Source organism: Zootermopsis nevadensis, unplaced genomic scaffold (assembly GCF_977971745.1).
Source record: "Zootermopsis nevadensis isolate Lab colony 2312 unplaced genomic scaffold, Znev_1.0 Znev_ptg000028l, whole genome shotgun sequence".
NCBI lineage: Eukaryota > Metazoa > Arthropoda > Insecta > Blattodea > Termopsidae > Zootermopsis > Zootermopsis nevadensis.
The window spans coordinates 10,595,411-10,607,940 of NW_028259160.1; the positions used below are offsets into that span (position 1 = coordinate 10,595,411).

General features: G+C 40.5%; 1 protein-coding gene across 6 annotated transcripts in view; it reads left to right on the top strand.

The window, feature by feature from the left end:
* Sema2a (Semaphorin 2a) overlaps positions 1–12,530 on the top strand; it is a 576,182-nt gene that overhangs the window by 484,815 nt on the left and 78,837 nt on the right. For all 6 annotated transcript variants that reach the window (XM_087357602.1, XM_022083582.2, XM_022083583.2 and 3 more), the window contains one exon: positions 7,802–7,853. In XM_087357602.1, the coding sequence (XP_087213728.1) occupies positions 7,802–7,853 (52 nt within the window). The remainder of the gene's footprint in view (positions 1–7,801; positions 7,854–12,530) is intronic.

The following is a 12,530-nucleotide window of genomic DNA, read 5'->3' on the forward strand; positions in this document are numbered from 1 at the left end:
CTGCGTATACGTTTGCAGAATGCGTTGCAGTTTCAAGCACAGTTATTTATTCTTCGGTTGTTATGATTTTAATCTGTATTATTCTTACTTATATTTCGTTGACTAGGCAGACCTAAACATTCTCATACAAGTGTTTTGAATTAAATGCGGTTAGAGCCGATGGACTGTCAGCTATCTGCGAAGTAGCTATCTTTGAATACTCAGTGCTTTTTAGTTGTTGGATTGCTGTTTACTACTTGCGTCATGGAAACATGACCTGTACAACTCGCTGAATTCGGAGATGTATTCATGAGGCCAGGTTCTCGTGTTGGCCATCATGCCAATCATGATAATCTAATAAAGAAGTAAAGTAAACTGACGAAACAGACGGGGCTGTGCTCACTGACAGAGATAATAAAATATTTCAAACCCTATCTCTACGGTCATCTACACACACACACGACGGATTGTAAACTTAAATATAAACCTCCAGGCAAAAAATTAAGCGATTGAAGATCTACTGGAGTCTCGATTTCCTGCCAAACCTTCAGGCCGAATCCGCCACACACACACGCTCGTAACGTGTATGGGTACCCCAAGAAGAACAATGAAACAAAGAATTTTTGTATTACTGATCCACTGGTCTATCACATCCCGTCCGTTGGCTGATTTCTATGTCATTATCTTTACGTTACTTAAACTGAAACAAATGTTTATCATTAGCTATTCGCATCATAACTTTATGGAGGTTTAGAAATATCGATGTTGGTATTTTGGGTTGCAGTGTCGCGTGAATTTTTAGGTAGATACCAACGTTTCAGAGAAACATACTGTCTGCTTCTTCAAGGCTGGAAACAGTATATTCCTTCGAAACGTTGGTATTTAGTAGTCCACACGACATTACAATCCAGAAGATATGTCTCACTCATTCCACTTTTCAAAGAACTTCCTGCACCATAGAATGAGTGTGCCTGAAAAAAATTTGTTTCCGGGTGTGGTGTTTTCTGGAGTCTGGCTTTTTACCTACGGACTGTGGTTTCAGTCGCATTGTTACAGACAGATGAGAGAATGCATGCTTGCATAATTCGGCCTGTTAGCATTGACAAGACGCTGAATCGTCAATTGTCGTTGCTTCAGTGTCTTTCAATACGAAGTACGTCATTTGCCTTCTGCAGGAAGCAATTTGCACTGCCACATTACGATATGGACAAAAGGAATGCAAAATAAATAAAAAGCTTCAAGTGGTGATCACGAACAATAAGTTATTAGGGAATCTAGTAACTTAATGTGAAGTCTGAAATTACTGTCATTAGCGTCTACTTAAAATTATAGATTCCTCTTCTCTCGTTCTTCATTTTTCTTAACACCCTTGTTTCGTGTTTCCTCCCCTCGACTGTCTGTCATTGTTGAAGACAATGCAGCCTTTAAATGTCTGCCTATACTCCAACACCCCAAATCCCCCTTTTCGGTTTTCCATTCCAAGAATTAAGTGTACTTATAGAAACGAGGAAACTTTATTTTTTATTATTGCAGACAAATTCATGTTTTACAAAAGGGTACATTTTCTCCCCGTCCCCACACGTCCCTCTTTTTTTCGTAGTTTTCAAAGCTCATTTCATGGTCCCTTGGGATCTGTAGTCATCCTATAGATACTTATTGAACTTCTTTTCTCATCTAGTGCGATTGTCGCTTTTATATCTTATTTATCTCCAGACAGTAGGACCCTCCTCCGGCCTCTTTCTTGCGTGGGTCTCAGGATCCAGTGATGTTGTGACGTCATGACGTAGATCTGTATTGAAGTTGAATTGCATTGTTTCATTTAACGGCTCAGTCGGGGATCTGACTTGTTGGTCATGGTTTGATTCCCAATGATTTTGATTGATTAACTTTGAATTTTACTCATTAGTGCGGTCCAGACGTTACTGTCAGCACAAAATAATAAAAAAAAATATTCAAAACTTAAATGCCTAAGTGCTGTGGCGTATTCTTTCATGTTTTTAACCGTCCTGCTACTGGCTCGGGGGACCGAGCTGAATATCTACTTTTACGCCGCTGTTAAATACTCCCTACTCGCGTTCTCTTAGCCATAATATTTACATCTTAACAAAGTCGAGTCTTTGCCAGGTGCGTCTGTGCTTTCGGGAGGGACCGCAGGCTAATGGTCCCCAGACGCGTGTCTTGCTTTAGTCATTACACTCGACTGTGTGAGCGGAGGATGTAGAGAATGACTGCCCTAAGTTTCGCTGTCTGATAAAACTGAGACTAAGTGGCACAGAAAGTGTGTTGCGTGTTTTTAATTATGTTTCTGTTTTAGTTTGTTCAGCAATATTCTTTCATTCTCCTCTTCGTGTTGGGCCTATACCTTTCACTTACCAGTTTATTGATTTATAATTACATTTTCTTTATTGACTCTTTATTTAATTTATTTCGCCTTGTTTTCATTTATTTATTCCATGTATTTCCTCCCTTTATTTCGTCCCGACACTTTTTCATGTCCTTTTCTTTGTTATTCACTTTCGTTCTTTCAATTCCACTTTCTCTATTTCTCTTTTCCTCCGTCTCGTTCTTTCCTTGAAGGCTGGGTAGAAGCCAGTTCCGACCCGTCCATCTGAATTCCTTTCAAACGATATTTTGTTTAATTCTTTGCTGTCGTTTCATACATTTCTAAATATTCGTCTCATTCCTCCTCAACGAGCAACTCACAACCAAAACAAATGAGTTGGCCGGTCAATTACACGAGTAGTTCAAAAACTTTAATCGTCGCCGCATCTAGATTGGCTCAGGGGCCAAATCACCCTCCCATCCAATAGTCACTGGAAGTTATGGGACTGATCATTCGCCCCTGATGTCGAGAGATTATGAATTCGATGAGCCCTTTGCTGTATTCTCATTCGGAACGACATGGAGTCTCGCGTCACGCTGTCGACCTCCCGAACAAACAGTGGTGCTCCGTACTACGTCTTCACGGCATGGTGTTGGAGCACAGGGACGATTTTACTTAGCTTTGGTTCCAGAAAATACTGTTTCATACCGCTCGAGGCTCGCTCGCATGGTATCAGCTCTAAATTACTTCAAGCAAAAACCTAGCTCCAGTCTTAGCTTAATTGCCGCTGCAGTTCTTCCTTATCTGTGTGTGTGTGCGCGCGCTCCAAAAAAGAATCTGCCGGTCTGCTTTTCCCCTAACGCGTTACGTGCTGCATGCACGTCAGTGTGATGGGAAGTCAGAAGATCCTATCTCTCAGCCTTTGTAGAAGTGTTTCAGGGAAGAGTTTCGTGGGCCAATTGCCATTATTGCAGTTGCTTTCTAAGTTAAGTGGCAGTGGAGAAGTTTCAGCCAGGCGAGTCCGGTTGTCTCGTTTCGTGGGACCGCCGATCCAAATTCTGATCAGGTCCCTGTCTGGTGTCTCATAATACTCCATTGGCGACATTCTTTCTCCTAATACGTCTTCGTGACATGGTGCTTAGCCACACAGACAAGATTCGAGCAATTGAACTCTTGTCTTGTATTCGGGACGTAGCCGGTTCGAATCTTTGACTCTCCGCCAGATTACGGTTTGTGGCTTATATCGGCATCTCAAGGCGAATTTCAGGGTGGAGCCGTATCACGGTGATGGTCCTACTTCTTTACAAATCCTTGCCTACTTAGCATTCATAGTATTACTTTTATTTCTTTATAGCCTATGCAGCTTTAAAGGGGCCGTTAAATTGATTCGCAATGATCAATATTTCAAGCTTTCGCTGGCCGTGGATGTCACAGAATCCTCTCGGATGATAAGCGTCAATGCTGAGTCAAGACCACCGTTTCTCAGACTACCCCTGTCTCTGTCTTCAGGGCCAGTGTCAGTGTCTCTGTCTTCAAAACAACTATACTCCTGGCCCAGTTTTTCTGTCGTGCTTAGCTACCGAGATACAGGGACCACCGTCACCGGTTCTCGAACTCAAGGCACTTTTTTCGGAGTATTTTCTTTCTACATTCTCTTCCAGGTTTCGAGGAATAAACATGCGAAGTTTGGTGCAAATCGATGTACTATTCTCGAGCTAAAGGTGAACACACACAGACACATATTATATATATATATATATATATATATATATATATATATATACACACGTACGTACGTACCCACAGTTACAATTTTGTATATAAAATTTGAAGATATTTATCACGGTGTAATTTCGCCCATCTCAGCACCCCATCATTTCCGAGAGGAAACCATCACAACAAGGAATTAGAAGTTATTTACCCCAGTAGAAGGATATTCTAACATGCTGTGCTTAGATATGGACGGAAACATGCCATGTAGCGTGTTGCAACGCGAAGCTGATGGGAAGGGGGGGGGAGTGCTTGACTGCTCGTCAAAAAATGAAGGCAGCTGCAATTTTTGGTAGAGAGGAAGTGTTGCTGATTTCGTATTCATCCGACAGGGAAGCTCGTTTTGTGAGCGATTCTAGCACTTGTGTGTACTTCCTTTATAAGTCTTTCATTTCTGTATGCAGCCCAGTTCGTACGAACTTCTGTGCTGGCATTGCGAAGATCTGAGCGGACGCTTTGTGCGACCTGAAGAGCTGTTTCTGATCCTACTCCCAGTAAATGTTGTAGTATTTAGAGTGGGCGAAGATTTGCCGGTTCAGAAACTTGAAGTGCCTCCAATTACACGAATAACACTGAATTTCACCGGGATATTTACCCTGAACTTTTATTATTTGGGTACTTCTTGTTTTTTTTTAAAGTTTTCACTAAAATATTTTTATGATTTGTTGTTGTTGCTATTTTCTGCCTCTGGTTGGTACTCAGGTACGTTTATCACATGCAGTATTAAGAGAAATTATTTTTACATGAACCATATTAAACGTTTACCTACTGTGTTAATAGTATTTTAAAATAAAATTAATAGGTATTAACTAGAATTCTGGCTATGTTATATTCTGTACCTTTTTTAATACAATGTTTCGTCGTCTCGAAATAGCCGAAAATTTCAGTTTGCACTTCATGTAAGGTTCTGATTATATCAGACCGATGCGATCCAAAATTAAATTTTACTTAAATTATTAGTATAAACGGCCTGTCCAGACTTTTGTCAAAATCCGTACATTAATTTCAGATGTGAAACTTGTATACAGGCGTTCACTTCATGCGCTTTGTAGTGAAACACGCATCAAATGTAAGGGTCTGTGATATGGGAAACGACATTTATGAATGAAATTTGCGATGTTCACTGGGTAAACATTAAGACTGTTTAGTCCTATAAGTAGCGAACATGAACAACGGAAGACGCACGTCTACCCTGCTGGTGACAGCAGATTTTCCGACATACTAATAACTATTTAATATAACACCACCCCGGGCTACATGTGCATCAGTTTTTATATGATCTGTTTTCAGGATTTTAAAAATGGAATTAAATTCTACAAAATTTAGGCCTAATACTCGTTAAGCTGAAATATTAATATAGTTCTTATCTACCTGCCTAGAAGTAGTTAACCTATTTTAATACTATTTTTGAATGTGGCTGTACTGATTAAGGTATTCCTCAGATAAATCATGTCTACCGCAGAGTTCTTTTTGTAGATCGGTTTAATTTCTGTAATAGTTTTGGCTCGTGATCTTCTCTGTCTGGTTTCTCTGGTTCTATTGTATACCTTTTTACTTTTCCCCTCGCCAATTTAAACTTTTTCTTACACTTCCAACTCTGTAGGATTTTATACATGCAAATTGAATTGTAATATTTTTATTGCGCGAATTCTTTAGCGTTCTAGTACGGTATCTTCAATCTTTCCTTCTCGGACTTTATTTCACAATTTTGTCTCTTTTTATGCCTAGTTTGTTACTTCTACATTCCTCCTTCCTTTCTTACCCCCAGGGGCCCGTACCAACACCGCGGATTTAAAATGGAATGTAAAGCATCTAAAAAAAAGATACTTATGAAAAAAAGTGAAATCTAATTTATTGTTCATCATGTATAGACTGATTGCAATCTACATTCTAAACACTTGTTCACTTGGTTTAACTTGAAAGTGAGTCGAGAGAGTTTCCATCCTGGTGCCAGCTTCACCTGATAAGATTTCTGACTGGGGCGGGTGGGGGGGGGCGTCGTGTGTCTGCTGGTCCTTCGTTCCCTAGAGGTGCTGTGTTCTTCTGTTGCTTCTTTTTTAGATCAAGGATACTGTGGCGAACAGAAAAGAAGCTTGTGTCTAAGGGGAGAAAAATAAGGTTACAGAGGAAAGAAGACGAGACATGGGGGGGAAAAGATAAAGTGAAAGAAGTGAGCAAAGATCAGAGGGAACATGCTTTATGCGAAGAGCCGTTCTTTCCCTTTTTATGTTATAAAACCCACAAGAAACAGATAATGGAAGTGAGGACATGCCAGAAGTGAAAAGGCGTTGTGGAGGTTTTCCTCCAAGACTTGTTTCTGGCCCCGATGTTGTTAGGTCGGGTATCACGCTCAGCTTTTTGCTTCGGTATGCCACTTTAGCACTGAATCTCTTAGGCCTGAATAATACTTTTTTACTTACTGCGAAATAGCGTTTAATTCGTAAGATTTGAGGTTTCCACAGCGGTGAATATTAAAATTTCTGTCTTCTGGGTTGTTGCGCTGTGTAGTCTGGTAGATGTTTACCGACGTTTCAGAGGTCATACTACCTCTACCAGAATACACAGCGCAACAACCCAGAAAACAGAAAGCTTCATACTAAGAATCGCCCTGATGACGGAGGCAGTATGACCTCTGAAACGTTGGTAAACATCGACCAGACTGCACAGCTCAACAAACCAGAAGACAGAAATCTTCATACTAAGAATCGCCCTGATGACGGAGGCAGTATGACCTCTGAAACGTTGGTAAACATCGACCAGACTACACAGCGCAACAACCCAGAAGACAGAAATCTTCATACTAAGAATCGCCCTGATGACGGAGGCAGTATGACCTCTGAAACGTTGGTAAACATCGACCATACTTCACAGCGAAACAATCCAGAAGACAGAAATCTTCAGCGCTTAATTCATTTAGATGAGCGGAATCCTGATTGCAGGACTGCATGTACTTCAAATGTGTATAAAGTTGAAGAATAAACGCGCGTGATGCGATCGTATCGCACATCCTTCTCGAATTGTATGCGCCTTTCATCTGTTTAATAGAAGACCAATACTTTAAAACACACTTGTGATACTTCATAACATAGTTTTTACGTGTAAAACAGTCATCAAGGAACGAAGTTACGTAAGATTTGAGGTTGTCTTGGCGGTGAAGATGTCGATATTATTCCTGTGTGTTCCAGCGCCGTGTGGTCTGAAAGGCAGATGCCATCGTTTCAGAGGAAAATTGTCTTCATCTTCAGGGTTGACTTCACGCTGATGATGGATTCGGTATGTTTTTCCGAAACGTTGGCATCTACGTACGAGTCCACACCTCAGCACAGTACTTGGTTGAACGGTTTAAAGTGTTCTAAAGTCAAATCTCTCGTTTTATTCAAAGTATTTATCTGTTTTCATTTCTATACCCAGTGCTGTACTTACGCGTGCGGGCGGGCGGGTTGCACACACTGTGTGCGTGTGTTATTCCAACCCTTTGAGCTGCTAACCAACTTCCTTGCCTTCTGCCTGCCCGCACGGTTTTTTTACTAGTGTGTTCAAAAGTAGGATGAGGTTCTTTTGATGTGTAAAGGTAGGCTTATTTGAAGAACGTGCGCACTCTATGATTCAAGACAGGAAGCAGGTGGTCCTGACACTTTAATATTACGCTGTGTAACTAAGTTAAAAAAATAACCTTTCGTGTGTGTAAATGTTTATAATTGTTGTAATTCTCTCTCATCTTCTTTACAGGGATCGTGTATTCAGGTTAAATTTGAGCAACATTAGTCACTCAAACTGTGAGGTAAGTCAAGAAGAACATCGATATTTTAAAGTAGAAAATCTGAAAAGATTAATATAGTTTATACAGATGAGAATTTATATTCAAGAGTTGTCCGGGTCGAATATTGGACCGGTTGCCGGCAATTCTGATTGATATATGTTATGTATATTACAGATATTTCGGGATAGAACATTTAAATAGGCCACAACCTCTTCCATGTCCTTAACCTATTCACTATTCACAGTTTTACATATAATTTTATGCTTAACCGATTACGTATTTGAATGGAGCATTTCGTATTTCAGCAGATATTTTAGACAAACATTTCTCAAGTTTTCTAGTACAGTGGAACCTTGCGCAGAATTATTGACCTCGTATTGTGGCATATTTCGTCCTCACAGGATTCATTAACGCAAGTATTGCTATCTCTTGGAAGGGAGAGGTGCGCTATATTGCCTGCGCTTCAAACTCGCCCCAGCCACCGGTTGAAACAGGGAACACTAATGTCACAGGTTAATTACAAGTAATATTGCTCTGCTTGTTACTTCTTTGAAAGTGAGCAGACAGGAATGTATGTATGACGCGTGTAGTGTTCTGTAGGACTCAGTCTGTACAGCACCACGTACAAAGGACAAGTTGTCGCCAAACATACAGCAGCAGAAGAACATGCAGATGACAGTAAACCTTGGAACTACATCAGTTCAGATATCACGTAATATTTATTAATACTTTAAAAATATACAACATAGAATGAATAATACATAACACTCATGGACTTCAGCAACCAAAAGGCGAACATTTTAGGTGTTGATAACGCTCAGTTTTGTTAAAGTTTAAAATACAATTTTTTACCTCGTAAGTTGTATGCTTATTATTATGAAACTATACATACTTTCAGGTAAAATGTTTCTGATTTAAATTTATAAATATTTAATCGAATGAATGTATAATTATTGTATTTATAATTGTATATTTTCCAACAGTTTTATAGTCTGGAAAGAAACTATTGCGATACAATTATAGATCCACAATGAAGCAACAGGTACCATTAACTTGCGCGTGATTTTTTTTTTTTGGTAATTTATAACCGTGTCATTTTAAATAACGCACAGATGTTAATAGTGTTTAAATATGTCGCTGTGATTCTGCGAAATCAAAATTATAATTAAAAATCTTTATGTACTCTGAATAGTAATACCTAGTATTAGTAGGAAAACAATTTAATTTCGTCGCAGGAACGTCGGGGTGTCGGCCCTGCACGAGCGTTAACACCGCAGGATGCAGGATTTTATTCCTGGCTGACTACAGCAGCGTCCCGTCGTCACTCTACAACGCAGGGTGACGACTTCTGTAACTTAGCTCTTGCGTATGAAATACTGCCACTGCTTAATCACGTCGTACATTCACGGGTCCTTCATGCGATCTGCCGTTTCGTCCCCCCTTCAAAGACTTTCCCATTTACCGTTACTGTGAGAAGTAATTGCTCTAATTTCCTCAGATGCTCGCGTGCATTATTGCTTTCTATCTTCCTTGCTGCTGTCTTTTTCTTTTTGTCTTCATCACCTGGTCCCCACGTGTCTTGCATCCATTTTAAGGAAGTTCAACCATATTGAGTTCTTGCATTGCTGCGTGAGAAAAACCATAAAAATTTGTAGATAAATGGTGACAATAACAATATTACATGTAATAATACTTATTATTATTAGTCTTGTCGGCTGTAGAAGTAATATCAGGCGAGAAATACATACAGAATTTTAGTTTTCAATTCCCGATGGGACTAGTCGATCGGAGCATAATATTAAAATGTAAAAGTAAAGTAAAGTTTGTCCCACTATACGCCATGTAGGCGCTTGGGGTGAGTGGAGGTATAGCTCCTACTCATTCTTGACCTCAGCACTAGATGGGGGTGAGTGGTCAGCATCACGCCCCGGCCGGATTTACCCCCGGGAAAGGACCCCGGTACCCATTGTAGAGGAGGCTGGGTGGGCCCCAGAGCCGGTCTGGACGCAGAGGCTAGAGGAAAAATCCTCTGCCCCCGTCGGGGATCGAACCCCGGCCGTCCAGCCCGTAGCTAGTCACTATACTGACTGAGCTATAATATTAAAATGTATCTTAATTAAATAATATACGAAACTATAGACTGAATTTATCTGCCTCATTAGGGGAGCAGTAGTGGGTTCTTGTGACTACGGTGAAGAACCTATTGACCGGTTGAGTCACTATTAGTGTCTCAAAAGCGACTGTGCAGCGTGGAGTTGTTAACAAAATATCACATCTGTAAATGAGATTCCAAAATGCGTATATACTGTTCCTCAAACAATGAAAATTGCCTAACATAATTGTGGTGTAATGTAACGAAGTCCCCGTGACCTTACTGATGAGAAGATTATGCATTTCCCTTTGTAGCCGAACATAAATGACCATTGGAGTCTTCCCTAACCAGTAACTGTTACAGCGAAAACAAATTTGGAGTGAAAGAAGTATTCTTTGTATAGCCACTATGCCATGAAGACGTATGAAGGATTGAATTTAAAGTTTCAATTATCCATTATATAATAAGCTGGGTTCTTACCACAATTGGTCTTGGATGTGGTGGCACAGAGATAAATCCCTCTGCCTTTCATAAATCGAACCACGGTCGTCGTAATCCACAGCAAGTTACTTTACTAATTCCCGCTTGCAGCAAAGAGAAATCATTAAACTGAAAGTTGTAAGTTAAAACATCTCATTTGTGTGTGAGTCCTGGGCTATATCAGAAGCGAGCAGACATTGTATGTTCTCCAAACTTGACGGAAAGTTGAACACAGTTTATTGGGTTGACATATCACCACTTAGCTTTAACGATGATGGTTATGTCGGTTACTATGGGCACGATGCGTGGTTAGGGGACGAAGTGAGAGGCTCTGATAGAGTGAATGTGACAAAGGAAATGCACATCTTTTATATGGGCCGTTATCTCCGAACGCCGTGCGAAATTAGTCTCTTCACCTCAGCTACTGGAGACTCTAAAAGGAGGTTGTTGGCTGCATCACAAGGCGGCTTTTGAGATCTTATGGGCAGGCGTTTTCTAAAATGTGAGCCACTTGACTGACTGCAGAATTTCCGGCCCGGAATCATTGGCGTTTTTTTAGATCAGACATGGAATATTATCCGGCCTTTTCGGTTACAGACGATTGTCCGAATTTTCAAAATCTGATTTCGTGATACACTTCACCAGTACAATGAGCAATGCTGTTTGAGTAATTAGTTGCTGTTTGCACCGAAAATCATACGAAACCCATAAATATAAAATGCAGAGTTCTTGATTTTTAAATTATGTGGTACCTGCAATCCCCGCTCTGCTTTAAAGGATTAAACCTGGTTGATACGGCCTGATGCCAGTAGCCGGACGGTTTTTTCGAGGCTTGAACACTCCAGTCGTCAGAATCCCACTTGGATCGTAGGTGTTTAACCGCCTTTTTAGAATGTTTTTCTTTCTAAGGACGAACTTACGCGTGTGAGGTTATTATGCTGTGTATTTCTGCTTACTGTTTGTCTGTGTCCCCGCTTTCAACTTATGAAGTCATTGGCCGATTTTAACGGAATTTGGTGTGAGGGTTGTGCCATTGCAGGGCACCCCCGGTCGTACTCTTTAAATTTCTACAATCGGTAATAATATAATGGCGGACATGCAAATCTATCTTCTTGCTGTAGTCTTGTCGCTGATTCAAAGCGCTCTATAGATTGAATACAGTTTACAGGCGATAAATGATAAATCCTTTTGAAGCCGAATAAATGGACGAGGGAGGAGAAAGTGGGAGAGGGAGTAGTGTGAGACAGTACATTTAACGGAGGGAACGGAGATAAATTTTTTGCCGTGAAGGTCCCTAGGCATTTCCCGCTTGTCCTTTCGTACCTCAAAGAAAACACAACACTTCTCAATTACAAAGGTCAGCTTGTTTCGGTTCAAGGAAATATTTGCTGTTTATAGTAAAAAGTATACGAAACCCACAATACAAAATATAGGGTTATTGGTTGTTTAAGTAGGTGGTACTTATAGTTACCACAGGGCTTTCAAGTGTTGACGGAGGTTAAGACTCGACTGCGCCAAGAAGGAACCGATGGTGTTTATTGCATTTTAAGCTGCCTTAGCAGCTGTGAGACCGAGAACCTGGCCCTCCTAATACGCTTTCCTCTCGTATTTGAACTCAAGCTGTGCTTATGCGGCCGACAGCTTCTTATACTCCTTGTATGTCCTGCGGCCTGTGGCACAGTTGCTGTTCAGCAGAATAACATTCGCTTATATGAATCCTTATTGCCTTTCGTTTGTTGTTCGAGTATTGTAACATGGACTATTGTATATTATTAATAAAACTGAACATTAAATAATGTTACACGGTGCTGTTATCTTCAGAAAAACAGTTTTGAAACTAACGTGCGTGAAATCTCCAGGACAAATTTTATAAAAGTGCGGAACGAATTCTGATAAAAATGCGATTTAGCACCCGTCGTGTGGGTTGTAACACAAAATGCAATTTCCGAAATCCTTAGAACCAAACTTTTCAATATCTTGGGTTATTAATTTCGTACTGCTTTCCCTCAATCTTTAAACTTATTCCCCCCCCCCCCCCAACCCTTGACTCATGGTCTGTCTTAAGGATTTGCCCCTCCCCCTTTGGGAGCAGCAGCGTGAGGCTGGAACAGCGAGGGTGGCTTTAT